At 32.5% G+C, this 22,926-nt stretch overlaps 1 protein-coding gene across 4 annotated transcripts in view; it reads left to right on the forward strand.

Moving 5' to 3' along the window:
- LOC126736579 (receptor-type tyrosine-protein phosphatase kappa-like) overlaps positions 1-22,926 on the forward strand; it is a 130,367-nt gene that overhangs the window by 13,033 nt on the left and 94,408 nt on the right. For 3 of the 4 annotated variants that reach the window (XM_050440981.1, XM_050440980.1, XM_050440983.1), the window contains exon 3: positions 2,353-2,539. The exons of the other annotated variant lie outside the window; for it this stretch is intronic. In XM_050440981.1, the coding sequence (XP_050296938.1) occupies positions 2,353-2,539 (187 nt within the window). The remainder of the gene's footprint in view (positions 1-2,352; positions 2,540-22,926) is intronic. 4 annotated transcript variants of the gene reach the window in all.

Genomic DNA, 22,926 nt, shown 5'->3' on the forward strand with positions numbered 1-22,926 from the left:
AATATTTATCAAAGATCGTTTGTGAAAATGCTACTGCTAATTGCTTTCTTGGGGATTGTAAAAAATGCCCTGGCACAAAAAATGTAGTTCAAGAATTAAAATCAATTTTGCAAGATTTAAATATCAAATACATTAAATTTTCTCAATGGCATTATCTACACTTTCACACACATACTCTTCGTTTTTGTTTGCTACATCTTGGAGAATTTCATGTCCGTCTTCTTCAACATTATTAAGTTCTTCGAAATTTTCATATTTTTCACCTTGCGGCATTTCCTTTGTTATTTGACTTTGATTAAATTCACAAAGCCTATGATTCACTTGATGCGTAAAACATTTTAGAACGTGTAGAATGTAAGATTACTCACTTTTTTCAAGTGTAAACCAAGATATTGTCAAAATAAAAAACTTTGGTAAAAAATTTCAATTGCCTATAACTAATAAAAAAATGTATATTTTGCAAAACTACTTTAAGGCATCATTTTTCGTCCCTTGAACTATCATTTGAAATCGAAAGGTACATGGAAATCCAAAACTCACTTTTGAGTGTCCCACTTGGGAAAATTTGACTCACTTACAACATATCTTGGAACTATAATATTAATAAAAACTTAATTCAAGGACAGATTTACATAAAATCAAAAGAATCTCTTAAAAAAACACAAGTTGTAAGGAAAACATTAATTCTGATCCATTCCGGGTGCTCAGGTCTCTTAGTGTCTGTACCTATGTCTCGTCTCAGTGAACACAGGAAGTGGTATGATACGAACATAAAATAAAATAAAAAAATAGGCAGTCCAAACCTTATAAATCAATTTACTAAATGATTCGTGTGAAAAAAAGACAAAATAAATGTTTAAATAAATATGTATTTTAGTGTAAAGCCAGCAGTATCAACATTATTAAAATTTGTGGAGAGAACTGATCAGAAGAAATGCTATAGCTCAAAGTCCTAATAAAATTTACATTGCATATTTCTCTCCATGTTTTTCTTGTAATATGAACAAAAACATAGTAATAAAAAAATCTTTTATTACTATGTTTCTGAGAACCATTTAAAATATATATACTCTTACATCAAGGAAATTGTCAGGAAAATTTTAAATCAATTTTTAATTGTTAAATAGAAAATAAGAGGCCAGACATGTTGTAATATGTATTTATAATAATCAAGTTAAAAATTAAATACTTGAAAAGTCAAACTTCTTCATTGAAATCATCACTGAATTTCATTTTATTAAAGACTAAAGATTGACAATACAAAAACATAATAGTAATAAATAAAATCAGATTTTTCTACCAGAAACCTGGAATTGCTTGCCGCAAATCAATTATTATTACATTACTCCCAATATAGAAAGAGAACTTTTTAAAAAAAAAGTCATGAATATAAAATAACATCTTTAAAGCAAATAGCAAACTCAACCCACGCTTGCATTCATTGAAATGAAAAACAAACTCAAATGATATGAAAATAACAAATGATGTTCTATCAGTCAATGTTAAGAACTGTCTGTCAGCTCCCTGTCAATGTTGCCAAGCAAGATAGCCGACATACAATTCCGATTTTCACCATACAAACTTCATACATGTGATACTAACACTGTACGAAAGGTGTACCATCCAAAAGTAAACAACAAGCGCAGTTGCCAAATACCTTTATCGCGAGGATATTTCTGGGCGAACTCTACAGCGTTGCCACTGTGTGTGGCAATTTGCTAATTTAAAGAATCCAAATTTAAAATATAAATTATTATTAGTGTTTAGTGTTAATATAGTACAAAATAGTTTTGGTTATTAAACGAGTTTCACTCTTTCTTTTGCTTTATAATAAAGAATGCAACTCAGTTTCTGCTAATTATTATAATTAGCAGAAACTGAGTATCACATAAATTTATATCAATTTATTTTCTTCTGTTAAAATTAAGTAATCACTGGCAACATGGAATACTAAGCATGTTTATCAACAAAATAATATCTCCTCTGCCCCCCGTGTACATGTTGCGCTCAATCAACCAATATTTATTCTAGTGTATTCAATGTTCTAAGGACCAAACTCTTGGGGCAGAAAATCAAATGCATTCGCGTATATTTTTTATTTCAATTCGTCGTGATTTGTTTGCAAGTTTATCCATATAGTTAATTGATTATTAATGATGTCAGAAAATGCTCTTCCGACATAGCTGTTCTAGAATCCTGCCACTGCTACCTACTTATTAATATTACTCTTATCATATCCGATGACGCAGAGTTTGTATCGCTGGCTTTTAGACTATAAATTCTTGTTATTTTAAGCAACCATTTCAACATGATTGATACGTATTTATCTAATTTATCTATGTTTATTTCCAGCCAGATTCTTCTACCTGGGTTGAGATAGCCAAAATTCCCTTTCGTGAAGTAAGGGTTGAAACATTGGATTCTCTAACTAAAGGGACAAATTACACAGGTCGAGTCTTCGGACTTATAGCAGATACCGATATTGCCAAGCTTCAATATGTCGCCATTCCAGTTTTTAGGTTTTCTACCCTATGTGATGGTAAAAATACAATATAATTTAATTAGCTAAGTAATTTTTGTTTTATATGTTTTTATGTTTTCCTAGGAAAGAAGTGCAAAACGTCAAGGATGTGACCTATTTTTCTTTGTGAACATTAAATTTCACACAAATGAAAATTTAGAGTATCGAATTAAATTTTCTATGAGCTTGTTATGAAAAACTAGCATACATAAGTCATGTGCAAAGTTCATATTTAAATTTAAAAAGCATTTATTTGCTTACAACCTAGATACACTAATATAAATCTAATAAATAATTTTCTGACAAAAAGGACACTTCTCTATTATAAAAAAACGCTTACATACTGCCCCAGTAATAAAATGGAGCATATACGAAGATGCTCTACAAATAATGTAAAAGTAAATATAAATAACACATACTAATAATATAATAAACAATAACTGCTTACAATTTAAAAAAAAATACAATATACTCAGGTTTATAAAGATTGTCAAAGTCTTAATTTTATCTAATGGAACTAAAACTGCAAAAACGAGAGCAATCATATCAATCGCAACTCATGCGAATTACCACCCGTTACTTAGCTCGGTACACTGCACACTGGTCAAAAATAACCGCATTTAGTTCATTAGTATGTATCTACTATAGCCGTCATTCAATTAGTTCAAATGAAACAACAACAAAAAAGGTATTTCAAATGAATTGAACACCGGTCTTTTCAAACAAAACTTTATATTCGGCAATTATAAATATTCTTTTATGCAGTTTTAAGTTCTAATGTAGCCAGAGTGACCTACGATAAATCCTCAAATTATATTTTCAATTCTAGTTGGAATTTTGGACTGTATCATTAGTGATATTTAAATAATGATATTGGACTGGTATTGGAATGATATGGAAGTTACGAGTTGAATATGACTTAAAATTAATATCTTACACAAGTTCCTCACACATTTTGATACTTAAAATTATTTAATTTTCATACTTTATTTTTTGGCATATTCATTTTTCTTGTCGTCTAGTGACAATTCCTGAAAACTTAATATTTACATACCTCTATTTTTATTCTATTTTATTTATAAAACATGATTTTCATTTTCCATTTTCATGATACACTTCTATTTACAGCTAGAGTTTCTCGTTCAATTTCTTATAGGATTCAATAAAACTTGGATAACCCTGATAGAAGAACTTAAAAATATGTTTCAGTGATGAGTGAAATCAGTAATAATATTTCTATTAAAAGTTTAAGCATTTTTCTGGCAATGATTAAGATGATTAAACCATAAGATTAGAAAACGTCGTCTTCATAGCTACCCGGAAACAAGCCTCTTGTTTAGCTTTTTTGTATTAATGATAAGAGGTATTGAAGAGCTTCAATCAAAATTATTACCTCTTCGAGATATTTGATTGGCGCGACAGGAGGTAAAAAGATAAGTGATATACATTAGGTAATAAATCACATTATATTTATTATAAAACTGAATTGTAACATCGTTGTAGAATTCATTTCAGAAAAGTAGCATATCAAGGGATGCACATGTTTATTTTACATTGATACTGGCAACGATAATATTACCAAGTAAGAGAAATGATCCAAAATGTTATTAATTGTCAAGTAAGATTTTGGGTTTAGGGATTAGTGAAATAAAAGTCCAGTTTAACTCAAAATGGCCGACGTTTTGCAAAACATATTTTCTTCCTCAGGGCGCTAAAAAAACAGGAATATTTTTTGTGAAAATAAAAACAGGATTTTTTTTTGAGAAACAGAAGTTAGTAACTTTGACCCTACCCATAACATTTTTTTTTACATATCTGATGTATTATACACGGCGATAAATTAAACAGTGTGCGGTCACATGTTGGTTATTGTATTGAGCAAAGTTTCGTTATCCATAAGAATGCAGGTTGAAAAAAGAACCGCGTAATTTTATCGAAAAATAAGAACATTTCCAATAAATTAGTAGCTTCGTTACATAAATTAATTCGTTACAGGATTCGACTCTGCCTTGGCAGATATAAAATCTGAAATATTATCTCTAATCCAAACAGCATCATCAAAGTCCTGGGTACGTAATTTTTATGTCATATTTATGTCCATACGTCCATTGTTATAAAAATAACCTATTTAGTACGCACTTTTGGATACGTAGTTCGTACGTATTAATTGTAACTCGCGGACGTACATACATGTATGTACATATGTCAACAACTGTCAAATCGAGGTTGATCTGGTCGCAAAGTAATCAATTATAGCATTTTCAAAACCCCGTGTTTTTGTTGCGCCCACTGACTGTCAAATAAGTAATTGGCAATGTTGGAGAGTTGACACCGTTGACAGCGTTTAAGACAAGTGACAGATGCGAGAACGAACGTTCTTCTTTTAGTCGGCTTGACAATATGGTGTCATAGCGTGGGTTGGCCCTTTGTAGTAAAAGTTTACACTTCTGTGAGTTTAGCATTTATCAAAATTCTTTTTTCGTTTTTTTTCTTATTACATTGGATTTTAGTTTTACTATTCACTCAGTGATAGGAAGGATCTACTATGATCTAGCCCAATTCATGGTAAGAGCATATCTATTCATTTTAGTGGTAATAAATTTATATTACTTATTTGAAAATTTGCTTATTTTAAAATATAATTTTAAGTCTCACACAAGCAGGGAAGCCCAAAGAAAATTGAAGACTGTATTTCACAATAGTTGCCAAGAACAAATGAAATTTGTTTTATGTACTTTCTTAAACGTTCATATTTTGTTTTGTTTTTTAGACATATACATAGTAGACATATACATATAGATAGAGAAGTTGTTTTATATTTTTATATGTTTTTTTTTTATAATCAATATATTTTCAGTTTTTATAAGTGAATTATTTTTTCTCCCAAATACATTTTACCACATATTTTACATTACATTACATACATTACGGTACGTTCATATTATGTCCAATACATGACGTATAATGTCCTAGAAGTGCGTACATATGACGTAGAATCCTGCGGAAAGTAGGCGTCCTATCTACGTCCATAGTACGTAATACGTCCTGTGTACGTACATTATGTCTCTGACAAACTCTGCGAAGAACTACCTCACTGTGAAACTACCAGGTGACTTTAACCTGCCTCACTGCACCTGGATAATAAAGGATGAAATTTGTTTAATGACCTCACCAATATCTGTGGCTCTTCCAAATGAGGTTAAAATTTTGGCGTTTCTGACGGCTATATGGTCCTTTCATGGTGCTCAATACTAAAACGGACCTTGAGATATACTTGGCTGAAGAAAGAATTGTATTGCCGTTGGATAAGTACCAACCACCCCTAATATATAACCTTAGCTCATCTTTTCATACAAACAACACTGAACTTGTAGATCACGGTTATTACAGAGACTTTAAATTAATTGAGTGTAACGCCGTTTTAATATTTATGTCGGGTTTTGTTTGGTTGTTGTTGGATGAATTATTTTTGAATTAGTCCCTTAACGATATGATAAATATATTTTATGACGTAATGGACTTATGTATAGATAAATTTGTGGTCTAAAAAAGATAAACATCGAAAGAGTTTTTCATTTGGTTTTGAGTTTTTTCCTGCTGAAAGTATATAACACCAACTGATAAATATAATAGTAATTCCCAAGTGATTAATTGCAGACCTATCAGCATATTAAGTACCATTCCTAATGTTCACAGATGTTTGACAGTTTTATTCTGCGATATATCGATGTATCTCTCTCTTCAATCACAACTTATCGATCAACAGATTCGCTTTATTGCTGGACGAATTAAATCTTCTAACGTTTGCTGATTTTCTGTCCAGTTCTCTAAAGGAAGGTTTTCAGGTCCATGCCTTTTACATCGACTTCTCTAAAGCCTAAGACAGGGTTAATTACAAAATGTTACTATATAAAATAAACCGAATGGGATTCCTGCTGTGTGGATTGTGGACAGTGGATTGAATCGTACTTTTATTGGAAGAACTCGAATCCGATCGGTATAAGTGGTGTACCACAAGGATCACACTTAGGACCTTTGTTATTTCATATTTATATCAATGTCATCTTGTGTGTTGTCATGTTTGATGTCATCATGTTTTCACCACTGTTCTTCGCCTCTTTTTACTGATGACTTAAAAATGTACCTGAAAGTAACCTGATGATTGTGCTCGGCTACAAGGTGACTTAAATAGGTTGACTGCTTGGTGCAATAATAATTCTACGAATTTAAATGTTAAAAAATGCCATTCAATATGCTTCTGTAGAAGTCGGTATATTATTGATTATTTTTTTCTACATCAATAACAGTACCCTTGAACCAGATTCACTCATAAAAAGCCTGGGTTTCACACTTGACAGCCGTTTAAGTTTTATAACCTACAAATCTGAAATCACTTCTAAGACACTTCAAATGTTAGGCTTCATCAAGAGATGTTGTAGAAACCTGTCAGAAAACCGGCTCCATTCGGCTGCTTTTCTGTTCCCTTGGACTGCCGCACTTATATGGTTCACACGCATGAATGTCCCCTTCTTACAATATCCATATCCAGAATATCGAGCGAGTTTAATACAGGTTTCTTAGACATATGGCATAGAGGATCAATCTCCCTAGTTCCAATCTCTATCAGTCAAACTATTATCAACTTGAGAAGGTTTTATATCTAACAACTCTTGAAACCAAACGAGATTTGAGAGTCTTTCGTCAGTTTTTTATGATATTCTCCATTCCTGTACCAACTATTGCGGAATCATATACCAAAAATGGTTTTAACTCGTTCATGGCAAGGACAGCACGACTGCAAACCAGCACTTCTCTTATGTTGACTTATTTGATGCATCTGCCAGATTCAGGAAAAATATTAAGACTTTTATACCCTGAATATTTTTTTCCTTTGTCTTGTGTTCTAAATAATACCTAACTTTTTAGTCTCTGTGATTGGTACGTTGTTAAAGTTTTGTCTGTGCGCTTTTATTATGTTAAAATGATTACTTTATATTTCTAAAATTAGTTTATTATCTTTTTTTAATAAAAAAGCTTACCATCTAGTTGTTAAGTTACATTGTACAACTTGTGTTTTATTAGCTTATAGAGTTTACTTCAGCTTAGGGTAGGCATGGAATTGCTATTTGAAACTCATTTGATTCATAGTAATATTGAGATTTTTGTCCGTTGAATAAATAGATAAATAAATATATTTAATTCCAATAAAAAACACCAATCCAATAAAAACATACGCCCGACCGGCGACCAGCGAAAAAAATAATAGATCAAACGAACTTACCTAAGTGATGTTCGATTATAATTATATGAAGGCTTTGTCAAAATAAATAAATAAATAGTGTAGTACCCTCGTTTCCTGCGCCACTGGCCACAATCTTCAAAGTAAATGTAAAATGTTCATTTGATTTAGTTTATTTTAAAGGAATAAAATAGTGTAACATGTATGTCTGGGGTATTCAATTAGGGAGGACTGGGACTATTTATTTCGACGAAGCCTTCATATAATTAAGATCGAGCATTACTTGCTAAGCTCGTTTGATCCATTAAATATATTTGGCTTCGTCTCATAAATAAATAAATAGTGTAGATGTTTAAAGATAATGCTACAATTTTTTATTAATTGCGATATTGCGTTGTATTTTTATTTTCCTACATACATCTAAAATTATAGATAACAATGGATTTTTCTTTGTAAATAAGGAAAGAAAGACAAACTGACAATTTGAAATATATATGCATAAATCTATTTTAGTCCCTCAAAAATGTATTAATATACTATACCTATAAACATAATGTAGGTAAGAATAAAAACTGATATGAAAAACCTTTTCAAGTATATATGGTAAATAAGTAAAGCGTATGACTGCTTATAGTATAATTTTATATTTATTTCTGAGCTGCACTTAACATAGCTGTAGCAAAATCAGCATTGTCTATTATAGGCCTGCGGTAGAAGTTTGCAAAAATTTGTAAGTGTCCCATATGAGGCGCCCTCTATAAACCGCTGAGTTAAAAAACTCAAAACTTTTGGAACTGTTACAACAAAAAGCTCAATATTATTGCAAAGACAAAATTGCTACCAAGATTTAAGACCTACAGAATACTTATTTAAAGTGTAGAAGTTGTAATGGATGAGTCTCTCATATGTCTAAACAGTCTTGTGGAACTTCTCCTCTGAGAAGCGCTTCCCTGATAATCTCCTTGCTACTAGGGAAAGGTTTTCCGACAAGGGATGTGGTATTCCGCTAAAAAAAAGTAGCTCCCTTATTAATAAAGACTTATATAAGTGGTACCATGGTTGAGAGACCCAATATGGAACCACCACAATTCCTTCTGCTTTATCCGTAATGATTTCTCGTAAAACTCTTAAAATCATCGAAAACGGAGGAAAAGCATAAAAATAAATGTCACCCCAACTTAGAGTAAAGTCATCGACCTTGTAGGCCTCGGAGTCTTTTATCCTTTAACCAAATTTCAAATTTTTTTAATTTAAACTAGCAAACAAATCTATAATGGGGTCACTAAATTGTTGTATAATTTTAGAGAATGCATAACCAGCAAGAATCCACTCGGTCTCGGTATGGGTTTTTTGAGAAGCTTGATCCGCGAGTAATATCTAATAACTAATATTTAATGCGGACATAGCAATAAGTATATATACAATAAGTAACCGTAACCCATTAAACATTAAAATTAATATAGTGCAAAAGCCTAGTTGCTGTTCATATTAATTGTTCCATAGATTTATGTACGTTTTTGTGACAATAAAGTTTTTTTAAAAAAGGAATTTTCCCCAGCTGTGTTTTTATTTGCGCTGCGAACAGGATAGTGTGATTCTGCCCTCTATCGATCTTTCGTTGTGCAGAAGTGGTTTCTAAATCTTAGTACACTCTTTGAATCTACTGACCTTCGTGATCGATCGGAACCTCCGTCAAAATCTAGTAAGAGTCCAATTCAAAGAGTAAGAAGAAGCAAGTCAGTGGCAGTGCATTTAGTAATCGTGAGTGATCCTGTGGTAGTGGTGCCAGTGAGTGAATCGAGCGATCCTGTAGTATATCTACCGCCAGCACATACGGCCACAGCAAAAAAAACGACGTCATTTACCGTCCTTCTTCCTCTAGCAGTTGGAGTTCCAGAAAAACTATCCAGCGATTCCAGCTTTCCAGCCACATTCATCATAGGAAGCCCTTTGTTCGTGAGCTGTCCTTCAGTTTAGCCTCTATGGATTCATCCTTGCCTATACTGTAAGTAGATTGCTGAATTGCCTTTTAATGTCCAGTCCCTCTAACCGTTTACAACAAATGTTGTTAACGAATACAGCCTTTTTAGGATTAAATTCACCTCTAGGGTGTCACCTAATTTAAATCGTAGCGAAATTTTACTAATTTAAATCTGCAGATTTACAAGAACAATTAGCAGAACTTTTAGAAAAATTAAGTTTAGATTCAGAAGATAAATCTTTAGTAGATAAGACCATTAGACCTGTAATTTATTCAGACATGGAAAACTTAGGATTTCATTCCTCACTTTTACCAACTTTTTCGGGAGAACAAATTCACTTAGAGAGTATAGAGTTTTATTATCTCCATAAACAAATTTTTTTTTCTATACGATAACTATAATGATGATTACAAAAAAATCGTCTTAGCGGCAGTAAAGTCTAAGTTTACTGATAGAGCAAGAGATTTTTTACTCTCTAGGCCCAACTTAACATCTTGGCTCTTAATTCATTAAGACTAAATTCGGTGATCCAATAACTTACCAAATCTTAATGCAACAACTCCAATATATTAAAATTTATAGGAATGAAAGAATCTTACAATTTGTTGATAGGCTAAAAACTTTTGTATAAAGAATAATAGCAAAAATTAATTGTGAAGTAGATAATAATAGTGCAAAATTAACCCAGCTAAGCCAAATTAAAAAAACATCTGTATTAATTTTAACTGCTAATTCACCACATACCCTCAAAACTTTGCTTATGTTACAGCAGCATAACACACTTGATGATGCCTATACCCATGTACTCAATTACAATATGATTGAATCGCAAGTAAATAAATTTCACTAATACTAATTCAACTTTGCGTCGCAATTTGCAACACATCCAAACCCTAATAATGAAATTTCACAAAATCAAAACTATAGATCTACTAATCAGCCTCCACAATTGAACCCACATTTAAGACCAATGTTATTCCCATCAGACCACAAATTTCCTAGCCAACCCGTTCAGAGATATTATCCCACTAATGCCCAGGTCTTTGGAAAACCAAAGAATGTATTTGCTCCCACACATAAGCCTGTCTCAGATTTCGAAACCCCAATGTCGATCTTTACAGCAGAACCATCCAGAATGTCCTAGCAAAGGCAACCTCAACCTCAATGGCAAAACGATAATATTTTCCAACCCTCAGGCCCTAAAAACTTCATAGCCGAAGAACTAACCAATGTAGAAATATATCCCGACCACAACAATGCTGATCATGTTCTCGAACAACCCCCTAATATTAATGAAGCCTCCAACCAAAACTCCGATTATCATTACCATATTCAGGATTTCGATGACCAAAACTATGAAGCTACACCCTCCAATCAATATTCTACTGATTCTTCAGAAAATTTTTTAGACGAAGCCTATATCCAACCATTAATTTAAATAATATAGCTCAAAAAGTAGAGCTGCCCTACTTTTATCTTCCTAAAAAACAAATTACCATCCTTATTGACTCTGGCGCTTCCGACTCCATCATTACCCCAAAAATTGCAAATCTATATCCAAACAAAATATTCATTGAACCTTTTGAAGTTATAGCATGTAAAAAAGTTTACAAGGAAACCCAAAATTTAAGAATACATTTATTAGAAGAATCAGGCATTCCCAAAACATTTAACATGCGCGTTTTGAACTGGTATAATGACGTTGACGCCCTAATAGGGACAAAAGACCTTAAACGACTTCAAGCTCTTATTAACTATGAAAACAAAACTTTAAACTCTTCGTAACATACAAATTTGATTCTCTCTAGCCTACAACAAGCCATTACCACATCCTGTCCGGAATTTTAATGTGAATTCTTTAACCATTCCCGTTAACCTTAAAAATGGTATTGCTATTTTACCATCCTTAAACATAAAAGACCACATCATCCCTGATTGTTTGGTCGAAGTTAAAAATGGATTTTGTAGAATTCCCAACTCAACCCCTAAAACCCAAATAAACTTTCATCAAAGAATAAAAGTCGTACCTGAAGACTAATTCGATTTAGTTGATCCCTCTAGTACAAATTCAAAAAGTATTGACCCCGAAAAAATGCTAAGATTCGATCACTTAACCCCACTTGAAAAATCCAAAATCAATCCCCAATGCCATGAATTTAAACAGATAATGTAGTACAAAAATTGTGACCTCTCATTTACCAGTCAAACGAAACACTATATCCAAACAAAAACTGAAAAACCCATCTATGTCAAATCTTTCAGACATCCTCCTGCTATGAACTCCGAATTTCAGTCGCAAATTGAAAAACTATTAGATAATAAAATAATCCGACCGTCCATCTCTCCTTATTCAGCCCCCATCTGGATAGTGCCCTAAAAGCCAGATGCCTCTGGAAAAAAGAGATTCCGACTTATTATTGATTATCATCGTCTAAATGATGACACCCTAGAAGAAATTTTCCTAGAATTAAAGAAATCAGGGACAATTTAGGAAAATGCACTTATTTCACAACATTAGATCTTGCTCAAGGGTTCCATCAGATCGAAATGGACCCAAAATCCATTGAAAAAACAGCTTTCACTGTAAATAACGGACACTATGAATATTTACGTATGCCGTTTGGCCTTAAAAACGCTCCAGCGATATTCCAACGCATGATGGACAAAATTTTTCGAGAATACTTGTACAAGTTTTGTTTTATTTACATGGACGATGTAGTTATCTTTTCAAAATCCTTGTCAGAATATATCGACCACATAAGAAAATTTAAAAAAAAAATTAAAAGAACTAAAGTTTAAAGTCCAACCCAATAAGTCAGAATTTTTATGCAAAGAGGTAGCATTGATAATTGACGCCATCCAACGTTATCCCATACCGCAAAACTAAAAAGAAATCAAAGCATTCCTTGGACTCGTTGGATATTACCGGCGATTTATCAAATTTTTTTCCAAAATAACGGTCCCTCTCACAAAGTGCTTGCGTAAAGATTCTACAATTAATTCTAACGCATTTCAGAAATGCAAAGAACTCATCTTCAACTCCCCAATTTGACAGTTCCTCGATTTTAGTAAACCCTTCAAGCTCACAACAAATGCCTGTAATATCGCTATTGGCAGTGTACTCTGTCAAAACGATCACGCTATAGGTTATTACTCTCGTACCCTCAATTCAGCTGAGAGAAATTATTCCACAATTGAGAAAGAGTTACTTGCAATGGTAGATTCTACAAAGCATTTTCGCCCATACCTCTATGGTCAACACTTTCTTATAGAGACTGATCATAACCCTTTAGTATGGCTGTCAAAAATCAAAGAACCAAACTCTCGTTTAATCCGTTGGCGACTAAAACTTGAGAAATTCAATTTTGATATCAAATATAAACAAGGAAAAGAAAATCACGTTGCTGACGCTCTTTCAAGGATCGAGCTCAATATCCAAGAAATTAATGAAACCCGAGATACCGAATCAACTGCCCCTAATGCTGACATCAGTTGCAAACCTCTGTGATTTCGACCTTGCTGATTTTGTACTTAATGAACGATATAATAAATCAACAAATAATAATAATGTAAATCAACCCAATCCCAACCCTCTCAACCCCACAGAATTTGATTTAAATGATGATAATTTTGACATTACGGTTCACTCTAATAATGGCACAACATGACAGTATATCACAATTTCAGAGCTACCCCTTAACTATGCAAGTAATCGAATTATCATCGAATACGGAAACGAATACAAACATGTATATACAAAACCATTTAAGAAAAACCACCATTTTATCAGAATCCCCAAAGTAAATGCTGAAAGATAGATTTTAAAAATAATCAACGAAATAATCAAACCAGACATATCGTTTACCATATACATTCCCAATCAAGAATTAAAAGTGGAATTTTAAAAACTGGTACATGCAAATTTAAATCCATCAGCAAAATTCTTGTTTTCGAATATCTATTTAAACGACATCATCGACGTAAACCGACAAAAAGATATTATTTGCAACCACAACGCAATTACTGAAACCTACAATCATATTAAACAAAAATATTACTGGCCCAAACTAAAAGACTCCGAAACATACATTATTAATAACTGCGAAATATGCCTGCAAAGTAAGTACGAAAGGCACCCTTATAAAATTGCTTATGAAGGCCCCTTATTAGCTGAAAAGCTATTTAAAACTATACATATGAATATCTTTCAATTTTTAAATAGCCTTTTTCTTACCATTATTGACTCCTTTTCAAAATACGCTCAAGCATATTTCATCCCGGACTAAAACTCATATCACTATAATTGGCAAATTGAGACATTATTTATACATACATACACACCCCTAAAAATAGTTGCTGACCAAGGCTTTTGTCAATTATTCTGTATAGAAGTTCATTATACAACCCCTGGCAATTCCACATCAAACAACCCCGTAGAACGACTACATTCCACTCTACTAGAAAAATTAAGAATCCTTAAAATTCAGAACCCAGAGGACACACCCCAAGCATTAATGACATCCGCAGAGCTAATCTATAACCAAAGCATACATTCTACCACTGGCCACTCTCCATTTTCCATCTTATATGGCCCTTATTCTAATGAACTCAACCTTAACAATGATCTTACGATATTCGAACAATACAACGAAAAAACGAAACAAGAACTCGCTCCCTTTTATGACGCAGTATACAAAAAGGCGTATCAAAAACAAACCAAAAATAATCAGCGTTTAAACAAAAGCGTAGAACAAATCCCCCAACTAACGCTAAATCAAACCGTATACAAGAAAACCACCCATAGAAATAAGATAAATCCTCAATTCATACCTATAAAAGTCACTAAAATAACTGGAAACAAAATACAGCTATTTCAAAGAAAAACCCAACAATGACGAATATCCGAAAGATCAAAAGAAAAGGAAAAAATCCGATTACTTTCCAGCCTCCTGATCCTAACCCTTCGGAGCCAGACCAACCCTTGCCAGGCCCTTCAAAGCCAAAAACTCCCTAACAACGGATATTACCTAGAAGATGTCTACCCCGCTCTAGTTGTAAGCTATTATCATAATATGTCCCTTTTAACATATGTCCTTTTAACCAACTAATATAAAGTCGACCCTGTATCAATTATCTAAAAACCTACGTAGTACATATTCTTTGATTAATGAGCATAGTAATATATCACATTTTCAACTGTATTATATCTCAAAAGCTTTACAAGACACCTATGATACCTTTGCAAAGTTAAATTTATATAAAAACAATTCAATACCTAAAAATCGTAATAAACGCGGCTTAATGAACTTCCTGAGAAGCGGCATCAAATCCATAACTGGTAATCTAGACAATAATGACCTAAAGACTATTTGGCAAAATTTGCATATTTTAAAATAACATCAAAACTGAACTTTGCAAAAAAATCAATTAGTTCGTTAGTTCTCTCGCAGGAAACATAGTAAATAATTTCGAGAAAATTTTTTTAAATATTAATGAAAATGCAGAAAAAATTAAAACCGAAATACAAAACCTTTATGGCGAAGTTAATTTGCTATTATTACTGCAAAGCCAATATACACAGATTGTAAGTGTTATGGAGTTCTTAGAAAAATTATTACGAATAATTTCTTTTGCTCATCTTGAGACTCTAGATCTCGAAATATTGAGTTTTAAAGAAGTTGAAGAAATTTGGAAATATCTTGAAAAATACTCTCCCGAAAACGCTCTATGGCCTCTACAACATTTATCTGAATTAAAACTAGTATGTAGGGCTGGCCTCCTAGTTTTAAGCAATTTGGCAATACTAGAAATCAAAATACCTATTTTCGAACAAAAACTATGTGATTTAAAATATGTATATCCTATACCAAATAATGAAACAAAAATACTTGTTAGTCCTAGAAAATATTACTGTACTAAATTGTGGTATAGCCAATGCTCAGAAATCAGTTCCACTTGGATGTGTTCTGATCCCATTGCTAATAGCTGTTTACCACCAACAAACTGTCGTTACGCTAAAGCACAAAACAACTACCAAATACACATAGTGTATTTTACTCATAACAAATCCTTTCATTTCTGTACAAAATCCCCAGAAATTGTATACGAGAATTGTTTTCACTTCCAAAAAGTAACTCTACAGGACTATGCTCTCATTTTCAGCCAATGTGATGTTATCATAAATCAACAACAATACTCCTTATCCTCAAATAATATTTCTTTTACTATACACAAAATTGAAAAAACCGACAAATCTGTCCCTCAACTTGCAAATTAGACATCTGGAAAATCCTAGAAAAATCCAGGAAAACCTCATGGAAACTTGACAACCCCAGACGTTTAATACCCTATGGAATCCCGCCCACACTGTATTCGTAATTACTTGTATTATATTTGTATGCATTTTAGGTTTAGTAATTTACTTTTGGCAAAAACTTTACTTGAAGCAAAAACATCTTAAGGCCATTCCAACAAAGGTTTTAGAAAAATTGATCAACGAGGACGTTGAATGTTCTAAGGGTGGAGGAGTAATATCTAATAACTAATATTTAATGCTGACATAGCGATAACTGTATATATAAGTAATCGTAACCCATTAAACAGTAACATTAATATAGTGTAAAAGCCTAGTTGCTGTTCATATTAATTGTTCTATAGATTTAAGTACGTTTTTGTGAGAATAAAATTTTTAAAAAAAGGAACTTCGCCCAGCTGTGTTCTTATTCCGCGTGAATATTATCTTTTGTATTGATTTACGATGCAAAGATACAAATATTTTATTCTGACACCATTTCCAAATCATTCGAGCTATAATATTAAGGTGTTAAAATCGAACACTTCCCATACTGTTAATAATAGATATTGCCGTTGTATTATCTAGTCTACAGAAAATATTGGAAATTTTAAATTCTTTAACCCAACATTTTAATCCAAAATATACTGCCAATAATTTCAATATATTAATGTGATAATTTTTGTCTTTTCAGACCAAAAACCCAAAAGTAGTTTTATTATTGTAGAAAACTTCCCCATCCACCTGTTGATTCCGTCGGGTTAAATTTAAGCTTGGAAATGATCCGAACGTATTTTATTAGAACCCTAGAAAGAAAAATCTGCAGATAGGGTGAAGGATAAATACATCTAGATTTTAACAATTCGAAATACTTTTCTCTTTCAAATAATTTCGCATATAAAAAACTATATTTAACTACTAGGAAAGCTGATCTAAGTTACCAATAAAGTTTCTAATTTTGCATTCTTTTAAAGTACTATATTTTGTGGACATATTGAGTATCTTTATCCGTTTTCCAATGACACCCAGGTCATGTTATTAGAATTAAAAACAAAACCTAATTATTGACATATCTGACTTGGAATAAGAGAACTTTTTTTTATAGTTTGTTAAGAAACCTAGATGTTTCAATAACCTTATAGTTTCGGCTATAGCTTTTTCTTACACTCTTTTTAAGATCTTCCTAAAAACCAGATATCATCTAAATAAATCATGGATATATGATAATATGCATCCTTTATGTCTAGTATTGCCATAAAACAATTAGGTGTAATTAAACAAGAAACTGTTCTATAGTCTCTCAGTTTAAAATGTTCAATCTAAACTTGTTAAGTGATTTTAAATTTATTTTTAGTCGATGGGTTCCATTTGATTTTGGAACAACAAATATTGTCTTTTGAACCTTTGGACCTTCGAATATAAATTGACCTTCACAAGAATTTACCATTCCACTTTTGCACCTTCCTTTAACAATTATTAGAATTATATTATGTATAATATTTTTTTCATTAACAGAATAACGTGGTTCTGAAAGCACAACTGTTTGATTGGGCATTTTAAGAAACGGAATAGTAAGGCTTTTTGTGTAAGATAAAATGTTGTTATTTACGGAGAGTTTATACCATCTTCGAATAAAATGTCTTAGCCTGCCAGAAGATTCACTAACCATTAATATCGTTGATGTTGGCTCTACCTCTGAGCCTCCGTGGTTGGTAATGATCGGTTTTCTTCAGCTGGTGTGAAGCTAAATACCGGTGGGCAGGCTTTAGACTTTTGGTGCTGGGAACTCGATGGACGCGTCTATCCTGGTAGGTCCCCTTCCTCGTTAAGGATGGATGCTTGAAGTTTCCCTGTTTCGAAGTTGATAGTTGCTGGCTCTCTATAGTCCTCTTATGAACTTTTAATTGGTCACTTGCCTTTTTAAAGTCTTTTGCAGTCTTGATAATACTTTCAAGATCTTCACCGAAAGCTATTCACTGATGAGTGTATTTATTAAAGTATCCTTGAGATCTTTCTTTAAATTTAAAGACAGTAGTAATTCTCTTCTCGAAATCGACTCTGAGTGATGAACATCACTAAGCAGCCGACCAATATCATTAAGACAATAAATAAATAAATAATAATAAATATGCCTTTATATTACGGAAATAAAAAATTACAATGACAATTATAAATGCGGCGTGATCTAGCATATGGCTACTCTATCTAACCGCACACTTAAAAATAGTACTTCAAAATAATATATAAGTATATATAACTTTAAACTATAAATAAGTAACTATAATTAAGCTTATAAAACAAAACGATCCTACACAGACATAATCATATCATACATTTAATCAAGTAATACAGTTAACTAAAAAGTGAACAAAAGAAAAAAAGAAAAAATGATCTGAGTGCTTTGCAGATCAGGAGGCAACGCATTATAGATTTTAACACCGGTATAGCTAAATGAGGCTTGAAATTTGGTAGTTCTATACTTTGGGACACAAAAATTTTTAGAATGACGCATATCACGACCATGCTACCAGCTTCTCATACAACTACCTGGGGACTCTTCCATGGACAGTTTTATAAATGAGACTAGCCATATAAACTTTGAATCGTTCTTCCAGCCTTAGCCATTGAGATTCAATAAATAATGTGTTATATGGTCATATTTTTGCTTACAATAACTAAATTTTAGGCAAGCATTTTGTAATTTTTGCAAGCTATATTTATCTCTTTGAGCAAAGGCTGGCCAGAATAAAACGCTTCCATAACTGATCACTGAGGCGACTAATGATTGAGTTAACTTTAACTTAATGTTAGTTGATAAAATATCTTTATACTTGTACAAGACTTTTAATTTATAGTAAGTTTTTTGTAAAATATTAGAAACATGATATTCAAAATTAAGCTTATTATCGATAAATATACCATAAATATAAGTTTTTTTCGCAGCTAGTTGGCTGCAGATTAACTCCCTGGACGGAGACATTCACGCACAAATCATTCCACACAGGAATCCCAAAAACCAATAGTTTTGACTTAGCAGCATTAAGAGCCAGCTTATGGAAACTTGACGCTTGCACAATAGCATCAAGATCAGAATTTATGTTCGCTATGACGGTATTAATTTGATTAATTGAAAATTAGTGATAAAGTTGAACATCATCCGCATATTGATGCATGTTTTAAGAAACTCAAGAAAATCAGACGTGTAAACTGAAAATAAAAGTGGTCCCAAAATACTACCCTGCGGAACTCCCTGACCAATAACTACATACTACGAAAATACTGAGCCGAAACGTACTCCTTGCACTCTATTAGCCAAATAATCACAAAGAAGATACAAAGCTGAGTCGTGTAGACCAAAATATTTTTATTTGGCAAGCAAAATAGAATGATCAAGAGTATCAAATGCTTTACTATAGTCTAATCAATGGTGCTGATTGCAGTAGCTTTTTTATTATCCATAGCGCAAAGAATATCATCGCATACATGCAATAGTGCTGTTTCCGTACCATGCCGGGATCTGAACCCAGATTGGGTATCAGGAATAATTTTATTATTTATAAAAAACGTTTTTAATTGCTGGTGCATGGCTTTTTCCAGTATTTTGGAAAGGGTAGTTAGGATGCTTATAGGACGGTAATGCGAGAGCTCAGCAGGGCTATTTACTTTGGGAATGGGTAATAAATCCGCCTTTTTCCATTCTCTGGAAAATCTGAATAACGAAAAAGCCTTATTGATGATGTGTGTGATATAAGGAGCAAGGTAAGGGACTAAAAAAGAAATCATCTTAATCCCAATAGCATCAGACCCAATGGAGACAGACTTTATATTAGATATTATATTCTCAATATCAGTTTCACTCATCTCCCTAAACTTAAACTTGTTATCAACATTATTTGGTATTTATTTCATTATTAAGAGGTAATATATTAGTTTTCGGAATACGATTAGTAAAAAATATTAAATTGTTCTGGTTACTTTGAATTGAGCTGGTAACTTTGAATTTTGAGGTGTTATATTAAGACATTTTAAAGTTTTCCAAAATGAAGCCGGATCCTCTTTAAATTTATAATTTTGAAAAGATTTTTTTTCATTTCGAATTGCGCTTGTTATCATATTTCTAATATTCTTATATTTATTAAAGGAGTTTTCAGTTTTTAATTTTTTGTACTCTAAGTTTAAAAGGGTGCATTAATATTAAACACATCAATCACATTTTGCTAAAGAAAGGAAACCATTTCATCCACATCAGACATATTAAATATATCTTGCCAATGTATACTAAAAATGTCATTAAGAAAGTCCACAAAAACGAAATTGGAATAATCTCGATAGGTATGAAAGGATACGGGAGGGCGTGTTTTTTGCAAGTTTAATTCGGTGTAAACCAAACAGTGATCAGAGATGTCGTCCATGTTGATTACTTGGACATCAGCCGACAGACCTGGATCTGAGGTAACAATAACATCAATCAATTTAAGTGCAATTGCAGAAAAACGAGTAGGAGTTCGAACAAGTTGTGCCAAAATATATTTATTGAAAAGTTTACTGAGAGCAGTACATCCAGGATTGTCGACTTGCAAAATATCCACATTCAAATCCCCATAAAATACTAAAAGATCAACTTCAGGCAAAAAAGTAATAATAGCATTCTCCAAATCATCAATACACGAATTAAGGTTTATGTTAGGTGGCCGGTACAGTGATCCAAAACATATGATCCTACCATTAATTTTAGTACGAAACTATAGCTGTTCCAATGCACTACTCTGGGGAGGCGTGTTTAGAATTTGAAATGTTAATGAACTATTATTATAATAAGCGACTCCGCCATCACGACCATCTCTATCTTTACGTATAATATTATAATTGAAAATATCTATGCTGTTATTTTGTATTGAGTTACTTAACCAGGTTTCTGATAGCCCAATTACATCGTACTTTTCAGCCCTTAAAAATTCACTAAAGCTGCCAAAATGTGAAAAAAGTGATCGGACATTAAAATGAGAAAATCAAAAATTAATTATATTACTTGCAGCAGCCATAAGCTAATATGAACGGTTTACACACACAAAACGCTGTCCACCAATAGACAAACAAATAAAAATCGAATAAGTCATAGCCAATAGCCAATATACCTTGTAAGCATCTACGCAAAAAGGAAAAAAAAATCTTCCTAAGAGGCGATTCAATAGTGAACCCAACAGAATACACATTTTTAAATTTAACAAAATAATATACATTCCCCAAAAAAAAAACAACCGAAAAAATGTACCGAGCAATACATACATATGCGAAATCGTTATTTGGATCTATTAGAGGTTTGTCGCTTTTGTGTAACGTTATTTTTGAATTGAAAAATCACTTATACATATCTTTTGTGAGGTTGCTGGGTTCCAACGGAAAATCTTACCAGAAGTTGTCCAGACATTACTAGGGCCATACTTTTTCTTCGCTTCAAGAAATGCCTTGTATCTTTGGGAAGTTAAATCTTCAAATATAGATACTTGTTGATTTTTCAGCTTCTTTTTTCCCATAAAAAGTTCATTTCTCTTCAAGTTGCTAGTGAAATCTTCTATAATTGGTGGTGATTTTCATTATTGTTCTTTGGAAGACGAAATACGTAATTAATGTCCCTAGCAGTACATGAGACTCCTATATGCTCTTGAAGGAAATTGGTCAACTCTGTCGCCAGATTTTCGTTAACCTTTTCTTTGTAGCCACAAATTCGCAGGGAATTACGTTACAATATATTTCATATTTACCCCCTCTGCACTATCCGTGATTAACCAAGCAACAATGGAACGATGAAAGTTGAAGCCCCTACCTGGGAGTGAAGCAGTAACAGCCGTGTATCAGATCGAATAGAATTTTCTGGAACTGAGAAAGTTAATTTTTGGGGAATTTAATTCAATCAAATTTTCTGGAACAAGATATATTTTTAATCAGTTCCATCTTTGAATTATCCGGCAGCTCGGAACGTAAAATTTTAATCCACCGAGCCAGATAATCACTTTTCCTCTCTACTATTATCATCTAGGATACTTAACTTACTTATATTCAAATATACTTACATATTATTACTTTATACTTGTTTTAAACTAGATGCTAGTTCCATAGCATGACTAGGACTTTACGAGGCGGAAAAACCACTTAAGAGTAGAAAACCCAGTTAGGTCATGATGTTCACTCAGTACATTTCTTATATAAAAAAAAAACTATTATTATCACCCTAGATAATAACATTTTCCTTCAAATAATAATAACTTGCAGTTAAAATATCGCAGATTTAAACCAGAGCCACCCTAGGCTGATAAAACTGCTAGTTATTATTGGTATTATTACAATCACCCTAGATAGTAACCAATGGCCATCCTAGGCCCAATAATTTATTTTAGTGAAAAAACTTATCAGGAACAATGAAAGCATTCTCGATCAAGTCGATCTAATTAATATTACTTACACTCCGAATATAAAGATGATGAATGCTCACTCTCAGAAGTAGGAGATTTCCTATACCTCTTCTTATCACGCCTTATAAGGTTATCTAAACGGCGGTTTAATTTACGTACCACTTTACATAAATCAATTTACCCTTGATCGGTAACCTCATCTCGTTTTGGCGAAAATCTTCTAGTCTTCCTTGAGTGCTTCGATGAACTCATCACAAAAAAAATCACCAACCTTTTTGACATAGAAAAATAAAATTGTTTACGTTATCAAGTTTAGAACTTGTAACCTATAGCGCACAAAAATAAAGACTAAATCAAATGAATGTGGTTGTGTCGGGAAACGGTAGGTGCATTGTCAGCGTTTTGCTTTTTAAATTTACTTTGAAAATTGTGGCCAGTTGCGCAGGAAACAAGGGTACTACACTATTTATTTATTTATGAGA

The sequence above is a fragment of the Anthonomus grandis genome, chromosome 5, assembly GCF_022605725.1.
Source record: "Anthonomus grandis grandis chromosome 5, icAntGran1.3, whole genome shotgun sequence".
In the NCBI taxonomy this organism is placed as follows: Eukaryota; Metazoa; Arthropoda; class Insecta; order Coleoptera; family Curculionidae; genus Anthonomus; species Anthonomus grandis.